Here is a 17,889-nt window from a genome sequence, read left to right on the forward strand (position 1 = left end):
AGAGTGAACTTCGTAATAAACCGTTCAATAAGAAGATGTCAAGTTTGTTCGTTAGGTTAATATTTAAAAAAATATCGATCAATTGCTGGATATTCTTCAATGACTTACTGTATGTAGTTTTCTAGGAATACCTATAGGAAATATTAAGAAGTACATATTTAGCGGCCTGGTACGAATGAAAAATTTTTAGCCACCCAGAACAGATGTACTCACGTGCATACGCTATGAATTACAACAGGATTGGAAAAAAAAATCGAATTTACTGTCACACTCACTCAAATATGCAGTCTTTGACGAAATTACTCAATCTTCTAAGGAAGTAAGTAAAGGAAGTAGAGACAGAAAATTTAATTTTCAGAGGATAGGACTTTTTTTCAAATAAAACAGATCTTTTAATGAAGAAATTAAATTAGTGGGTATTGATTGAGATTTACAAATTTCTGCTCATTAATTACTTTTTATGAGCATCCCTCATTTTCACACGCAATTAAAATTCCTCAATTAATCGTCACAGAAGGAGCAATGGTTTTCGGCAGTGAAAAAAATCAAAAATTCAACAAAAAATCTATTTCATCAATCTACCGTGACATTCATGATCGTGCTGGGACCAAATCCTGGTGTGAGAATCTGAAAACGGGCTGCAAATTCCCCAAGATATAACTCCGAATATCCGAGTCACCCGAATCTCTATTACGCAAATCCGTTGCATTTTCTAATTTCGTTCCCCGAAGAAAAAATATTATTCAACAAAAAAAATTATCTGACTGCAGTTAAGTTTTTTTTCTGTCATAGAAAATAACTGTGCACTTAAATACACCCTCCAGCTAACTGTATAGATTACGTAAAGAAAAAAAAAACTAAAAAGAAGAGTGGTGGAAAATCTGAGGAAGATTGAAAATCCGGATAAGTCACATATACGTAAATCGTTTATTGAATAAGGAAGTATCGATTATTTATCGAATTGTAGTAAGGAGAGTGCGAAAATGGCGGACATTCGTTTTAACATTTATTCATTTAATCAAACATTCAAAGAGCTCCCTTATTCGAACAACTCACTCGTTTCACAACGATATTCAAAATTTGTTCACTAGTCGAATATTCGATATTCGACACTTTAGAAGGTACTAGGATTCGATATGAAAGAGCAAAATAAAGGAAAATGGTTCTAGAGAGGGAATTATTTCCCAAAAAAACACATTGATAGATATATCCGAATAATAGCCAAAATAAGTAGAAATCAAACAATACTCCAATTAAATTGTTTTCCCCTTGAAAATCTGAGATAATAAAAAAAAGTGGTAAAAAAGAAGATGGAAAAAAGAAAAATAAAGTGATCAGCACTAAAAACTACAAGCGATTTCACAGAATTTCCAGGTTTTTTTTTCAAAATTTAAGATATTTTATTCTATTCTTTCGATAAATTTCCTTTTTGCGATGGAAGGAAAGAACCTACTACTTAAGCGTGTATCGATTGTGACGTGAAAGAATTGATGCGGAAAAGATGGAGAAAGTAAAAAAAGGTGGACAGCATAAACAATCTAAATGCTCCAAAATCACTCTATATTAAGGTAAACTCTCGATAAATATTCGTTTTTACATCTTGGAAATTTCCCAGGTGAACAGATAATATAGAACCAGAGAAAAATCTCAGTCATATCTAAATGGGAAAAAATCCAAGGAATAAAGCACCAGTGACTAGTGTTTCCGTCGATTCTCAGGCTATTGTCTCAGAAAACTCTACTTTAGCAGCCCTCCCCGTCCTCCATCAAAGTAGAAATTTCGTCCTTGAAACAGGAAAAAACTGAAATAGTAAGAAATACTAGAAAATAAGACTATAAAATTGGAGATAAGGATAAGGACAAAGTGTCTGGCGTTAATCAATCCGCTTCGGATGCGCCACCGCGTCCATACTTTGGTTCAGAATCGCTTGAGGTTCACGAACACGTGGTGTCTAGCCTATAACTCTGTCCTGCGGAAGCGGAACCTATGCGAAAACCCAGTGTTTTTATCCTTCCGGACAAGTTTGGTACCAATTTGGTGATCCCGAAGGGATGAAAGGCTTGGTTAGCACTAAGGCGGAACCGAACGTCCAATCGATCGTGCAGTCACAGGGGAACCTCTTACCGATTGCGCTACCGCCCCTTAAAATACAAATAAGATATAAAATAAGATACTAAAATATGAGAAAGTGAGAGAAATATTGTAATACAAAGGTGGGATTAGCGAAATATCGTAAAACTTTCCATCTTAAAAAAATAAATAATAAAAAAATAAAAATAAATGAAGTAAAAAATAGATAAATGATTTTGACCACATCCAGAATTATGCGGAGCACCTTGAGTGCATGCATTGTTTATTTGTCATATTTGGTAAACAAATATAAAACACAATAAAAGGCCTTTTTTGCGGTTAATCTTGAAACATTCACCAAAAACAATAAGGTTGTTGCTTAGAGCGCAGTTCTTCCTGATCTTTCGAATCTTCTAGAGCGATTATTGATCGATCTAGTCGCACTACCACACCGTTTTCTAACTCCAACGAGTGAAATTGCATAAAAAATGTTGGAAATAACACTAACTTTGAAAATAATATCAAAGTAATGAGCAGCTTGGGACTCAGAAACATTTTAAAAAATTACGTGGTCCTAAATGGAATTAGAAAGAAGCGCGAAAAAAAACCGAACCAGAGAAAAATGTGAACATCGTACTAAACCTGGACTACTATGCATATGAATACGATAATTCTCCACGAATGGCTCAACCACGTTAACGATGTGAAAAATTATTTCAGAAACCAGAAAAAAAAACCTTGACATGCAAACAATTTCGCGCTTGAAAATCTTTGATTATGTATACGTAAATGACTTATACAATCGAATGGAATGTTTTATGTCATGGAAATAAGATGGAGTGAATAAATTGCAGTTTTTCTATTCGAATAACTGTGGAAAAACTGATCCGGTGGCAATGGTAATGAGGTACGAAAAAAAATCGAGAAAAAAATTCTTTCTGCGTGAAAAATGATAATGGCAAAGTGTTAAAGAACGAACAACTCATTTCTCCGCGAAAAAAAAACACCCCGAGAAAATGTAAGAAAACGTAAGAAGGAATGAAGAGAATTCCTAAATTACATTGGTAGGTAAGGTGGAAAAAAAATTGTCGTCGAAAATTATTGGCGAAAAATTGATGTTGTAGGCCGTAGAGATGTCAAACTAATTGATTTCTATCGTAGATCACAGAAACAAATCTTTCACCATGTGTGGAAAATACGAAAAAATCTGTTCAGAATCCTGTGTTTCCAGGAAATTCTTCGTGGAAATCTCTAAATTCGAGGAGAAAATTTTCTTAAAGAACAAAATTTGAACACTTGGTGCTCCTCATTGGCTTTTTCTTGAGATTTTTTGCATAGTAACCACTGGAAAATCCTATAATCTCCGAACTTCTGGATGAACCATGCCTGCAGGATTCTAACCACGTAAAACATAGACATAGATCTTTTGATATAAATTGTGGCACAAAAAAACTATGAGAAAAGATGGTGAGTCGGGAAAATAAAATGCGCATAATTTTCGACGTCAAAGATAAAATTTACGAAAATAATAAATAAAAATAAAATAAAAAAAGATAATAAACGGATAAAAAGATGATGGAATCTCTCACAAAAGTTATTAAAACGAAAAATTTGTATGACAATGTGTAATTCTTTCAAGCTTTAATGTTAAATTTCCTTATATTATGAAGAAAATTGATAAGAATATGAGAAAAGAATAGTTGGAGGAAAGAAATCGTATATTTTCTGGGAGATGTGGTTAGAGTTTTCCTGGTAGTGCTATGAGTTATTGAGTTCCGTCAGCTTCGTGCAGCTGACCAGTTCGTTTCCGCGCCAATTATTCCGCATCACAAATTTGTTATGTTCTTTTCTCGTCGAGGAAAAATTCCGGATCAGCTATGTACTGAAGTGCAATATGACGTACTTAAACGGAAGAAATTCTAAAATTATTCATGGACAGCAAAAGAACGAAATTAAGGTAAAATAACTTCGTTTTGAGTTCTGGCGCCATTTTTTTTTCTCAAATCATCCTAATTTCCCTGAAATCCCCTCATTTCCCAGTTATAAGCTCGTCCAGTCCCATCAAAAACTTTTCTTTGGCTTTCTAATTGAATCTGAGCAGTCTTTTCACGAAGTCTAGGATTTCATGAGTTGTTTTTCTTTTTCTTCTGGCTGCTGATTGATTTTTTTCCAAGGAAAAAAGAAAACGTTCGTCTGTGCTCAATCATAAATATTCTCCCCATTACCTCGCTTCCCATTATAAGCGTAACTAATCTAAATAGCTATAATTTTCCAGAAAAAAAAAAGATTAAAATAAATCTAAAATTATATTTAGGAAGGACTAACGCGCCCATAACGAGTATATCTTCAATATTTTTGATACCCTGCTCGTTCTAATATTTCGTTCCTTCCAGTATTTTGTTCGCTTCATTATTTCGTTCCGGAAAATTGTGCTAGTAATTTTTCTCGGTAATTTTCCCCAGAACAGGTGATAGCCATGAAATCGAAAATTTTTAAATACTATTATTTCCTAAATATATATTTATAACCATTATTCCTATAATCTGGTACGTGTACCCCTCAAATCATTTCAATATTAGTAAAATAAGCATTCTGATGTTGAGTATATATTTCAAATATCGATCCTTTTAAGTATAAGCACACAGCGTTGCCATAATCTACTATTATAGCGCAATTATCGACCCGTAATTATCCCGACCAACGTCACTATTCACGAATTGCACGTGATTTCCACGTGCACAACACTATAAACCTCAGAGAATGAATATGCTCAAAATTTTCATGCCATATCTCTGTCTTAGACTCGTAGATTCGAGATAAACAGTAAACAATATAAAAATAGTGGTATGTCGCAGTCCATTGTGGTGGCGCATCCGAAGCGGATTGATAGACGCCAAGGACTTTTTTATCATCTAAAAAAACCGAGAAAAATCGGAGATCAGAGATCAGATCAGGAAATTTGAAGGATAAAGCGCACGGCATTGATCAACGCTATTGGGATACGCCTACGCGTTCCTGTCCTCAATTCAAAACTGAGCACTCATTTGAGGTTTATGAGCCCATCCTCTTGCGGGAGGGGGATGATGGGGATCCGATGTGTCACTTCACTGCTTTTATCCTCCCGAACAGCTCCGATATCAACTTATTGACTTCGGAGAGATGAACGCCTTGGTTGGCTCCAGGCTGGTTTCGAACCGTCATCGATTGGCCAATCACACTCGTACGCCTTACCGACTACGCCGCGCGAATTTCTCGAGTGAGGAGATTTTCAAAACAAGCTCGGGAGGAATCAGTAATAATCAATCTTCTGGTAGAAATTTGCTGCTACACATGTCACCAATGTAAATTAATAAATAAAATTCATAGAGAACAAACTTTTGATCTATTGAATTCACCACCGCACGGATCTGGCGTGATATGGATTTTCGTTGGAGAATGCGTACATCGAATCGTAGATTATGAATACAGGAGTGGTTCTGCTCATCTCTCCTTGCATTACTGTAAACAGACGGCATCGGAATGCGGTTCCTTACGAGGTCCTCTATTGCAACGGGCCACTCTTGTGCCCCGCCCCCACCTGCGATTCGTCCGAATGGACTTTCGACCAATCGTAGGCGGGGTGGGCGCAATCCATATCAGGCCAGATTCGTGTTTCGTTTAAATAGCACCAATAGCACAAAGATGCATCTGCCGTAGTTTTTCCATACATTATTTTTAATGTATTATTATAGTATTATATTGTTTTTTTGCGAGAAACATTACCCTTCAATTATATTTTACGAGTGCTTTTTATAAAGGGCGAGAGAATTTTGGAACAGATGTACTGTAAATCCAAAAGGAAGATGAAATAGAACTGTAGAAAATAAAATAGAATATATTCTAGACTTTTTTAGATTCTTTTTTGTTTCATTTTATTTAATAGAAAGAATTTTGCAAATTTTTTTTCGTCCATTCTATTCGAGAAAAATAAATAAAATATAGGATACCGGATTATTTTAGGGATGATCGGATTACTGGGAAAAATTCTTCCCTGACTAAGAGGTTTTTTTTTTCAAGAAAAAGAAATAAAAGAAAGAGTAGGCACTACAATCACTTTATTTCCTATATATAACAGGATTTAGAGAAAAGTAATTTACTTAGTCCCAGAGTTCCCGCTGATTCTTATTTTTATATCACCTAAAGTGAAGAAATGCGTTTATTCGCATGTGGTAGTGAATAAGAATAAGGATTTGATCTTTTTGGCCTCAATTTCTCTCAGACTTCATCGGAAACATCCCCTATAGGTGTTTTGAAGCCATAGATGTTATGTATTGAATAGCGTAATTAACAGCGGTCTGATGAGTAGTATTCAATGAATGACAACATCTTATTTTTTCAGCCATAATGATTTATTTCACATCGCTATTAAAAAATTAAGTCTAAAAAGGGGAAAACGGGTATTTTTGCGGCCGAGACGTAGTGCAACCGACTGACCGACAATGACTATAGTCGGTTAAAAACGATCTGACGCTCGCGCGCAGTGGCGTGAGTGGCGAAGCGAAGCGGCACGTTGAAGCGTGCGGCTGCGGTTCGGGTGGACCCCCGTTAGCGTCACTCCTCGCTGCAATCGGAGTATATGGGCGCGTTCACTCCCTCCATAATGCTCTAAAAAATTGCATTTTTTTAAAAAAATAAATTTCTTATACTAAAATGTATTATATATTGTGTATTATTATTTTAAAATTTAATCTATTTAGTTTTTAAAAAATTTTCCAAACTTGGATTTTCTTCTGGAATAGAAATTGTTCTGAATGTGGACCTGTACTCAGAATTCTTGGAGTTCGAGAGTTCAACCATGAACCTTAAAGGCATCATCCCATGGGAATCTGAGGTGGTACGGATTTCAGGTGGAGTATTCGTATACGGGATCGTAGATTATGGAGAGAAGGGTGATCCCGTCCATTTCCTCCTAATTGCCTTAAAAAACGGCCCGAAAGATACGGTTTCGAACGTCCCGGCGCGCTATTTTCTACAACGAGGTCGATTGGAGCGCGCCAGCCAAGGTGCACGCGCCGCATCTTCCCGGCCGTTTCTTACAGCAATTAGGAAGAAATGGACGGAATCACCCCCTTCTTCATAATCTACTATCCCGTAAACGAATACTCCACCAGAAATCCGTATCACCTCAGATTCGTGAGGTGATGCCTTTAACAACCTCATTTGCGGCCTTGATCAGAACATTCCGTGTGGAATCGGTTAAGGTGTTTTTCTCAGAAATTTTCTCTTTATTTTCTTTTCTAAATGTTCTCCGCAACACCTGTCACACCATCGTTCGTTTTATCCTCTAGATTTCCTTCCGGAATAGAAATTTTAAAAAATAAAATAATTAAATTAGAACAATACTGGTTCTGCTTAAAAAGTAGTACACAATCAAACTCTACGATGCTCCAAGATTCAAAGAAGCTCAAACTTGGAGGAGAAATTCTTTCGAATGGGGACCTGTACTCATAATGTTGGACTTTGAGAGTTCAACCATTCATGCTCATTCACATTTATTCGGCTGGAAATCAGTTGAGGAAGGGACCACAACATGAAAATCGACCGAGAACGTGCTTTTCGACCGGGTTAGTGAGGGTTGAAAGCAAAGTAAGGATCTTGATCTTCAGCGAGGGCGAGGAACGAAATCATCGTCATTGTTGCAAGGAAAAGAAGTGAAGCGTAGAAATTCATTCTGAAAGAAAAGAATTCGTTTATTTTTCTCAGAGCTGTAAAAATTTTCTAAAGAGAAACGAAATGACAGTGTCTAAGGATGACTGGCACTGGTGGCAGGAGCGTTTGTTAGTTCAGCCGAGCGGAATTTGTAAAATGAGATGTAAAAAATGCTCTAAAGTGGTGAGATGGCTGTTTTATGTTGGTATCCGTGAATATATTATGTATGTCTTTAATGGGGTAAGGAAATATCTTTAATGGAGGTGTCCGACGGATGAACGAACAACAAATGGATTTTTAATAGCGGAAGAAGACGAACGGAGCGGTGGAAATTAGAATAAACGTAGGTTGAAAATGTATGTTTGCGTGTTTAAATCGCAAATAAGCGAAAAAAATAAAATAAATAAAATAAATAGATCATAAAATAGCCACCTCATCACTTTGGATTGTAAATTCACCTCAACTTAACTGAGAAACGCTCTTGTCGCCAGTACTTATCTTTATTACACTGTCATTTCGTTTCTCTATAATATTTTAAACTCTCAGCGAAAAAAAAAAACCATTTTCTTTCAGAATGAATTTTTTACGCTTCACTTCTTTTCGTTCCTCTTTGCTGGATAGATTCACCTTTCTCCAGGTAGCCTGGAAAGTTCCACCTTATCCACCATGCAGTCCCAACATTAATCCAATTAATCCAATTGACAATCATCTTTTTTTTTGCTCATGTGTAACTTTTTAACGGGCAAGAAGTAGCATTAATTAAACGATGTCTAAAATCACTTGTCCTTCTTCTTTGACTCCAGAAAAACTCCGAATTCCGTAAGCAGAGGGATTTTCTCTTTTAGTGGTAGATAAGGAAGTGAGTTATTGAGTCTTATGGTTTGAAATATATTGCTTGATTTCCTAATTAATGAAAATTTAAAAAAAAACACGAAAAAAAGTTTGATTTGAAATTCTTCGTGAAAAACAACACTAAGTAGTTTTACATCTAATAGAATAATAAAAATTTAAAAATTATTTGTGAAAGAAAAAAACGACATAAAGCATTTCGCTACCTAAGAGAGGAATAATCAGTAAATAGAAAGTAGAAGATATGATCAACGTAGAATTGACAAATTTGTGCTTTAATGGGTTTCTTAAAAATCAGAACACCATCTAATTACGATAGATTGAAAGTGAAAAGTGAAATTGCTTGGCAACGAGGCTGATGAATGTCCTTCGATCCGCTTACGTATCAATGAAGCCTCGAATAACGGATCTAATTCCAACGCACTTACTAATTATGTGGCAATGAATACGTACTTAGGGTATTTCTCTGATTTCTCATTTAAAAAAAAACTCTACCAACAAAGTCAATTTCTCTGATTTTTCATTTTAAAAAAAACTCTACCAAGAAAGTTATCTTTTCATCACATTCAAATTGTTCTATGAAAGAAAAAATTCCCGAAGATAAACAAGAAATTAAAATCTCAGCCGAATCACCTGATCTATGACTCTCAAAACAAAGTTTCATTCAGTACAATGCGGTTATCATGGCTTCCGAGCGGATTTTAAGGTGGTTCCAGCAAAAAAAAAAAAGAATTTATTACAAATTAAAGCCTTTGAAAAGAGAAAAAAAGAAAAAGAATTGTCATTTGTCAAGAATTGATGAAAGAATGAAACCAGAAAATGTCACAGTTAGAAACTGGAAAATTGAGAAATCCATGACTTTTTCCGTCATTCAGCCAGGTGGGAATGATTTTCAATATGACGAAAAAATGCTCTCTTTTTACTTTTCATCATAGCTCCTCTTTGAAACTAAACATAACTTCAAAAATAAATAAAAATTAAAGAAAATAACGAGTAAATTAAAACATAAAAATTGTTTCACATGTCTTAAAACAGTAGAAGAAAACTTTATATATGAGCATTTAAAGGTTTCAGGCGTCATTCAATGTTATAGACGTATTGATTTTTTTCTCTAGTCATATAACGTGAATGCATTACAGTATTAGTAGTATTAAAGAGGGAAAACTCAGAAAATAAAAATGAGGAGGAAAAATAGTTGAGCAATTGAGTAAGGAGGAAACTGAGGCGAACGGCGTGTGATTTTTTTTTTTTTGAATAACGACGGTTTCATAGATTCATCAGAAGAAAATGTCTATGTGATGAGGAAAATTTTACATTTATTAAAAAAAAATTCAAAATGAATAGATTTTGCTTGAATTTTTGAAAGGGGAGGGGCTAACATAAACCGAAAATCAGATGTCTTCCTTTGAAATCTGGGCGGGAATTTTTTGATGTATGCTCCAAAGACGAGAAAATAATTTACATAATTTTTTCAAAAAAAAAGTCAAAATAAATAAGATAAAGAAGAAAATTGAAAAATGGATAGTTTCGCCTCAAGTTTGCACAATCATTTTTTTTCAGGGAAAAAAATTAAGCGAAAAAAATCAAAAAAAAATCAATCAAGAATATGTTACTCCCACCCTCAAAATGTTTGAGAAGACCCACCGTCTGGAGAATTGGAATGCTCAAAACAAAACCCTCAGAGAATAAGGAATTCCAGAAACTCTCGCAGGAAAGAAAAAATTTGATAAATTTCGGTGACAAAGCACTCATAGTAATTGTTGGCGTAGGTCAAAATCTCCTAAACTATGTCAGTAAATCACAGAAACTATTGAATACAGTGAAAGCCTTTAGAGGCCATATTTCAACTGCCTACAATCCATTTGTAGCACCCTAGATTCCTTGAATCAGGCTAATTGAGGTATATTATCCCGCTCAAAATGTAGTGTAACTAATTTATGAAGCTAAGCTTTCAGTCAGATAATTAATTATTGACGAGAATCTGTATAAAAACAAATTATATAATATATAATAATATAATATAATAATAAATAGTAATATAATCTAATAATATAATAAACGATATATCATCAGCACTCATCAGGCTCACTCTTGCTCTCAAAAATTACTTTTCTCTGATTTTTTCAAAAAAGAAGCTTTGAAACAAATCCACGACTTGTTTTCTCTTTTTTTTAATTTTTTCATTTATTTTTTCTTTAACCCTAGAAATTTTCGAAGAGGAACGCATTAATGAGCCCTAAACGATCAAAAATTATGCCGGATGCATGGGCGCCAATGATTTATACCTCGTAAAGTTCTCCAGTAACGGTCCACCTCTAATCTTAGCTATTTTTTTCGTTACAATTATTCAAGAAACTCAAAGAAAAAAAAAGAAATTCAAGAAATTATTTCTCGTAGAAATTCTACGAGGAGATGGTGGTACATACTTGAGCTTTATAAATTCGTTGGAACCTCATTTTAACATTTCAAAGAATTAGAAGAAAAAAAAAGAAAATGAGGATATGGTCGGTGAGAGAACTGCACACAGACTGAGGCACGGTAAATGAAATGGTCGATGAGTGATGAAAATCCAGCAAAAATGATCGTTATGATCTGGATTTAATCTGAGCAGAAGCAGGACACTATAGACTAGCATCTTCTTCTCGTGCTAGTATAGCCGACGTCGGCTTCAACGGCTTCACAACTCAACACGACATCCATAGAGATACGTGATCAACACGTAATGAATAGAAATAGCAAGGTGTGCGTGTGCACGAACATACGGCGCCTCGTTTCCATAGCAAGTTCTGATTGTTCATGATATGTAGGCACACACGGAGGATAGAATAGATAATTATGCGCAGTTCGACGGCAAATGTCATGATTCACAACAACTCGTTGATTACAACGGCAACGGTGGATTTGATCCAGATTTTTATTTCTAGCGTAGCAGGGAGCGGGTGTGGCGCAGTTGGTAAGCGGTTCCGCTATGGCCACACGGGTCGATGGTTCGAAACCGCATCGGTGCCAACCAAGTCTCGCATCGCTCCGGGGTCGATAAATTGGTACCAAACTTGTCGGAGAGGACAAGGACACTGACTTAATGCTACGGCTGGGACCTTGCAAGTCTTCACATAGGCCAACACTCGTTCCAAAACCTCAACGAGGACGAGTTACAGAAAAACGCGTTGGTGCATCCCAAGTGGATTGATACGCCAGCGGCTTTGTCCTTTATCTTTTTTTTAACTTCTATGACAGTGAGAGCGATGATTTACGTCATCCAGATTTCCGTTAAGGACGAAAAATGCACGGAACACCACTTTCGTACAATAATGTCACAAGTTGACAACATTGGGACCCAAAGAACGTTTAAGGTCCCACTCGTTTAAAATTGACAATTACAACTACGCGGATTTTGCACATATTCGGATAAAAACAAAGGAATTCGTGAGTGAAACGATAAGCTGAGTGTCCTTAGAAGCTGATCTCCCGCTATTTTGATTCTGGAATTTTGTCACCTCACCTTCACCTTGGAAATCTATGGAATACGTGTTTTTTAAAATTTTCAAGGAAAATTTTGTATATTCATCCGGAAACAGCTTCCTGCACCTTCCATTTCCACGAAAATGTTGATGTGACGACGTAAAAATGCAGAATGGATTGCCTTTTCGAATTATTTAATGATTAATGGATCTAGGACAGGCGATAGTTCCCTTCACAATTGTGAGCAACGTCTGAAATAGTGTATTTCGAGGAAAAAAAGCGCAAAACTGGAATTTTATCTTGATTTTCCACTCATAAAAGCACCGTACCGCATGCTACATAAAATTGATTTTTAAATTCCCTGAACTTGTGAGTGGCGTAATTCTACTTCTTCAGAGATGTCTACCATAAATCAACGAATCAAGATCGAATCAGGAAAATACCAAACCGTATTCTCTTGTTTTTCTCCTCTAAAGTGGTAGTGGAATTCATTTGAGCTAATCGGACCGAAGTAGAATATAGCTGGTAAAAATGGATAATAACTTTTTTCGCGTGAAACCCCTAATCCTCTTCATCTATATTTATTTGTTTTTTTTTTGTTTGTCCCTCTTTTTATCTCTTTATTTATTTCTCTTTATTTGCTAATGCAACAATCTTGAAGGACATACAATCGACTCTAATCTGCTAAATTCCATGAAAAGCTGAAGCTTTAAAAAAAAAGATCCTAAAATCCTGAAAAAGGATCTTGCGGTCAATTTCGTTATTCATGAAGGAACACTGTGACCCCACTGTCAGCTATCGTTGATCTTCCCTGCTGGTTCAATTTGGAATCGATCAATACTCCAATGCGGACAAGGCGCACTCGTATATACCATTTTTGGATGATCGTTTTCAGATCTGCCGTCTTCCACACGATAAATTTTCATGAATTTTATTTATTATTTATTTCATTTACTTATTTATTATCCATGATCCAAATGATTCCTTTTCTCGTCCTAATATTTGACGTATGTTGAGAACGACAAAAAAAAAACACAAGACACTTTATTTGAGGTTTTAAACCGTTAAAGCTCTATCATCGGAATATGTTAATGATCCATTACTATTGCAAAAAATAAATAAATACGGATGTCACTTTCCTTTCTTTTTGTTTGTCGATTTCCTCTTTGAAGACGGGGACTTCTTTTGACTTTTTCTGCTACTCACGTTCTTTCTTAAAGATTCCGAGGCTTGTTTTGTGAGTTTTGACGACGTCTGACTTTTTTTTGATTTTGATTTTTGTGATCCCACTACGCTTGACAAATTTTGCTTGTTAATACCTCTTTTCGATGCAACAACGGCTGGGAATTTCTTCGAGGGAGTCTCTTTGACGGAAATTTTGATAGGAACGGGAATTGAAGTTGGCACTCTCAGGGAGGTTTTGTCGGGGATTTTTGTCCTTCCCGATTGTTCCTCGTTTGGCATTGCCCTCCCGACCTCATTGTTTTCGTTTCGTATTCTTGCCGCTTTTGCTCTATTAAGTTGAACAAGAAGATCACCGAGTGAACCAACTTCTGGAGGATTCTTTTCGATTTCAGCCATATCTACTACAGGATCGGCCATCAACGAAGTGTAATCGACCAGATCTGGTTGTGTTTCCTCTAGTTTTTTGAAGGATTCCCATATATCAGCACTTCTTTCATGAAGCAAAGCTGACCTCCGAGGGAGGTCAGAGGATTGCTCCGGTGAAGGTTCCCGCGCTTTTTGACCGACTTTGCTCGATTTCGGCGATATCTCTCTCGGCGGCGGAACTGCCCGTTCAACGACCACCGCTCCGTCTTCCACGTCTCCTGTTGTCGTACGCTTCGCTCCTGAATGTTCTTCACCTTTCTCAGGAGGATATTTTTCAGCGATTTTTGCCATGTGTTGAGCGCTACGCTCAGATGCAGACTGTGTTCCCACAGTGCTGGCAGCTGTTCGTTCAGGTAATTCTCCTGCTAATTCAAACACGTCATGCTCTTCAAAATAAGCTGGTGCTGTTTCGAGAGAAATTTGAGTTGAAATTTTTTCATCACTTATTTTGTCGACGCTTCCCTAAAGAAAATAAGCAGTTTTTTAGAGGTCGGGATTTTTTTTGGATTTTTTTTTTCATTAATATTAATTATAAAAAGGCGACAGAATTAAGTACGATAGCAGTCTTTCGTTAATTCGAGGATTTAAAATCCTGACTATGATGGATTTCAGGATCTATTTGGTAGTGGGAAACGACCAGAAGACTTCATTCTTCACATAGGAGCCAAAAATAATTATACAAGATTCACGTCAAATAAATTTCTCATGAGGTTAGAGGATTTTCAAGAAAGTGAATCACCCATTTAAGGGAACATTTTGAATACAATAATTTTATTTGAAAGTTTTTTTAAGGGGAAAAGGTAAAGTGCTGACTTTAAATCACGAGTCACGTCCATTATTATTTTTAATCTCGCATCGACATACCACACACCAATTATGGACGGAAATTTTGGCCGCCATCAAACCTTTCAGGCATATAGTCGGGTCAAAACGACATAAAGCTTGGTGCAATTGCGTAAGCGGCTGCGATCGAAGCAGTGCGGTGAAGGTAGCGATTGGAATCGAGGTGGGACCAGGATAAATGATGCTAACAAGGGTCCCCATTCGATCCTAACCGTTACGCTCCTTCGCACTGATTCGATTTAAATTTATCTATTACCATTATTTTTTGTACTTTATTGGAATTTTTGATTTTACTGTCCTTTTCTTAGAATTATTTTTTTCTTAATATCACTTAAAGGCTCGCCGAAGAACACTAACGATGCCTCCAAAACGGGAGCAAAAGAAGGAAACGGAGTCTTTGACTGGAGTTGTAGTGGTGGATTCATATGATCCACGTTTTGCCCCGCTATCACCCACGATTGGACCATGGGTAAGTCGCTCTTTCTGTTTTATGATTAGTCCTTTCGCTGTTTCTTTTCAATAAGTTTTTTTTTCTAAATTATTTCGATATATATTATAGATTTTTCATATATGTAGAAAGCATGTCGATGTCGTATGTCGATTCGAGTGCGGCTGTTTACGCAACTGCGCCGGGCTTCATGTCGTTTTGTATACTACAGTACTTTTTTTAGTGTGGGTCCCGAATATATGTGTACAATTCTATTGGAGCAAAGAAGAGGGAAGAACGAGATTGAGGATGAACTCGTTTCGTGCTCGACGGGGTGGCCTAATCGATACCATGTATGTGTGCACTCTTTGAACCATTGGATTAAAATGATCGGTGACGACTGTGTGATTTACCTTCTTGAAACGACTACGAAGAATATGCAATTAAGAGGTGGGGAATCTGTTTTGTAAAAGAAATTCTAGCAGAATTTAACTTTGACCACAATCGATTTATTTTTATTACAATCATTAATTGAACAAACCTTAACAGCTTGAGCAGACGATGAACTAGAACCCTGAAAAGTCGCAATCATTTTGAATCGTGAAATAATAACACAGTAGGTGATCCTTGAAGGTAATATCCTGATTAAAGGCATCATCCCACGAGTCTGAGGCGGTATGAATTTCAGGTGGAGTGTTCGTACACGGGATCGTAGATTATGAAGAGAAGGGTGATTCCGGTGATTCCGTCCATTTCTTCCTAATTACCATAAAAAAAACGGCCCGGAAGATACGACTTCGAGCGCGCCGGTGCGCTATTTTCTACAACGAGTTCGATTGGAGCGCGCCAGCCGTTTGCGCCCGCCGCATCTTCCGGACCGTTTTTTTACTGCAATTAGGAAGAAATGGACGGAATCATCCCCTTTCCATAATAAAGATGGGGCAGGTGTAGTGTGGCGGTTAGAGGTTTCGCTTCCTGCACGATCGATAGGAGGTTCGAATCCGCCCTTGTGCTCCCCAAGCCTTTCATCCCTCCGGGGTCGATAAATTGGTACCACACTTGTCTGGGAGGATAAAAACACTGACTTGACACATTGGCCGGCTACCGCAAGTCATTGTATAGGCCAGATACACGTTCGTAAACCTCAAACGATTCTGAATTGAAGTGAATGTTACAGTGGGGGTGCATCCCAAGCGGATTGATTAACGCCGGAAACTTTATCCTCTTATTGGTAAAAAAAAAAATTAAGCCTCTTCTTCCTCTGCAAACAGGGAACTCCTGCAACCCGTCTTTCCTGACGCTGCCGTATTAGCTGATCAATTAGATGCTTGGTACTCCTTTTTCTTACTGTACCAAGGAGAGGTATGAGCCACTTGATCTGCGATTGTCTCCCGGAGGTCAGGTGAACAAACGGGAAGCCCGTCTCTTCCAGACTTGTAAAACATCCCCGATCTAGTAATCGCAGACATGAATTTGCTTACCCAGTGTCTCATGACTTGCCCGCGGTCAATTCCGAGCCGAAATTCTTGACTGCGTGCAGAAGATGCTACTTAGATAGAAGCTCGGGTAATTTTGGCATATATCATGATTGAAGAACTTTACGGGGTGGATGTAGTTTACGAGTGGAAGGCAGTAGATAACGTAAACATCTTGCCCCGTCTTCTAAGGTAGTCACGGAAGGTCATCTTCGCATCTTCCAGAACGAAGACCAGAAGCAAAGAGATAATCAGATCCATTGTCAATTGCTGTGATTATTCTCAGAGATCCGAAGAGAAGAAAACTAATTGGACGCAAGACAAGGTTCCGGACGGAAGCGGTGAAAGAAGATCCAAAGGCGATTGGCGTTGATAGGAGGATCAGACCAGACGTAACGTTTCACAGAATATGAAGTGGTGGGTGATATTCAACTGAACATATAAACGATAAAGAATAAAGTGCTCGGCGTTGATCAATTCTTATGGGGATGTGCATACACGTTCGACTTTAGCTCAGACTTCGTTTGAGGTTTATGAACGGACATGAAGCCTTACAACAATTTGCGTGCCGATGTGCAAAGTCATGTTTTTATCCTTCCGGACAAGTCTGGTACCAATTTATCGAACCCAAAGAGATCGAAGGCGGGATTTGCACTAAGGCAGATTCGAACCTCCGATCAATTGTAGCCACGACCGAAACTCTAACCGACTGCGATAGAGCCTGACCAGGCGACTGCTCTCTTTTAGTTTTCTGGTCACTGGATTTTGGCACGACGCTGATCAAATTAGACCACAAGAAATGAAGGCAACTCTTTCTCTTAGTGAATGGAGTGTTAAAGATTTCTAGCTTTCATAAGAACTCACAGGTGGCAAAGGACTCGTCTCAGTTTCTGTTAACTCTCTTTTTGCGCAGATAATAGCGAACTGAGCAAGGAGGATAACTAATATCAGGAGGAAGATCACAACAATCATCAGTAGGCCATTCACATACAGCTAATCTCGAACAATCTGCAATAGATAATAGGTGCAGAACTTAACGCCTGTCACATCATTTTTTAAGTTTTTGGTGTTACGATCCGACCTACCGATCAAAGGCGAGTGACGAATACAACTAGTGTCGCACTAGTATAGTTCTTATCTGTATCAAAAGCGATACAGTGAAGCAAACATGTGCCAGCCAATGAGTAAATTCATTTTTTATATGATCATCACCTCGATAGGTACGTACTACTGGCGTACTGCGTAGAGAATAATTTGATTTGTCTGCCCCAACTGCATTGCTGAAATTATCGGTTGAAGCGACTGCTTGCATCTTTGATGAAGTATGCCATCCTTGAGCAGAGCTCCACCTAACCGTCCAGATCTTTAGCAAGAACTTCTAAGGAATCGATCCGCTTGTTGCTATCCCATATTCTGCAAAACTTGACGCCTCCGCTGAACTGACTTTCGTCAGGCAAGTGGGTT

The 17,889-nt window shown here is 37.4% G+C and overlaps 2 protein-coding genes across 4 annotated transcripts; one reads left to right on the forward strand and one right to left on the reverse strand.

Moving 5' to 3' along the window:
• Nucleotides 1–7,674: 7,674 nt before the first annotated feature.
• Nucleotides 7,675–17,397, reverse strand: RB195_004293 (uncharacterized protein; the record flags this gene model as incomplete). 3 transcript variants are annotated; one of them, XM_064181979.1, is made up of 5 exons in its annotated part: nt 7,675–7,780; nt 7,848–7,852; nt 13,276–14,142; nt 15,492–15,524; nt 17,290–17,397. In XM_064181979.1, 5 exons carry the CDS (start codon nt 17,395–17,397, stop codon nt 7,675–7,677), a joined length of 1,119 nt encoding a protein of 372 aa, XP_064033330.1. The 3 variants fall into 3 exon arrangements, with proteins under 3 accessions (XP_064033330.1, XP_064033331.1, XP_064033333.1); XM_064181978.1 differs by lacking the exons at nt 7,675–7,780; nt 7,848–7,852 and having other exon boundaries at nt 13,201–14,142; XM_064181980.1 differs by lacking the exons at nt 7,675–7,780; nt 7,848–7,852; nt 13,276–14,142 and having other exon boundaries at nt 15,429–15,524.
• Nucleotides 13,992–15,257, forward strand: RB195_004294 (uncharacterized protein; the record flags this gene model as incomplete). Its single annotated transcript, XM_064181994.1, has 3 exons — nt 13,992–14,033; nt 14,861–14,992; nt 15,195–15,257. The coding sequence occupies 3 exons, from the start codon at nt 13,992–13,994 to the stop codon at nt 15,255–15,257; spliced, it is 237 nt and encodes a 78-aa protein (XP_064033332.1).
• Nucleotides 17,398–17,889: the final 492 nt, after the last annotated feature.

This window comes from Necator americanus, chromosome I (genome assembly GCF_031761385.1).
Source record: "Necator americanus strain Aroian chromosome I, whole genome shotgun sequence".
Lineage (NCBI taxonomy): Eukaryota > Metazoa > Nematoda > Chromadorea > Rhabditida > Ancylostomatidae > Necator > Necator americanus.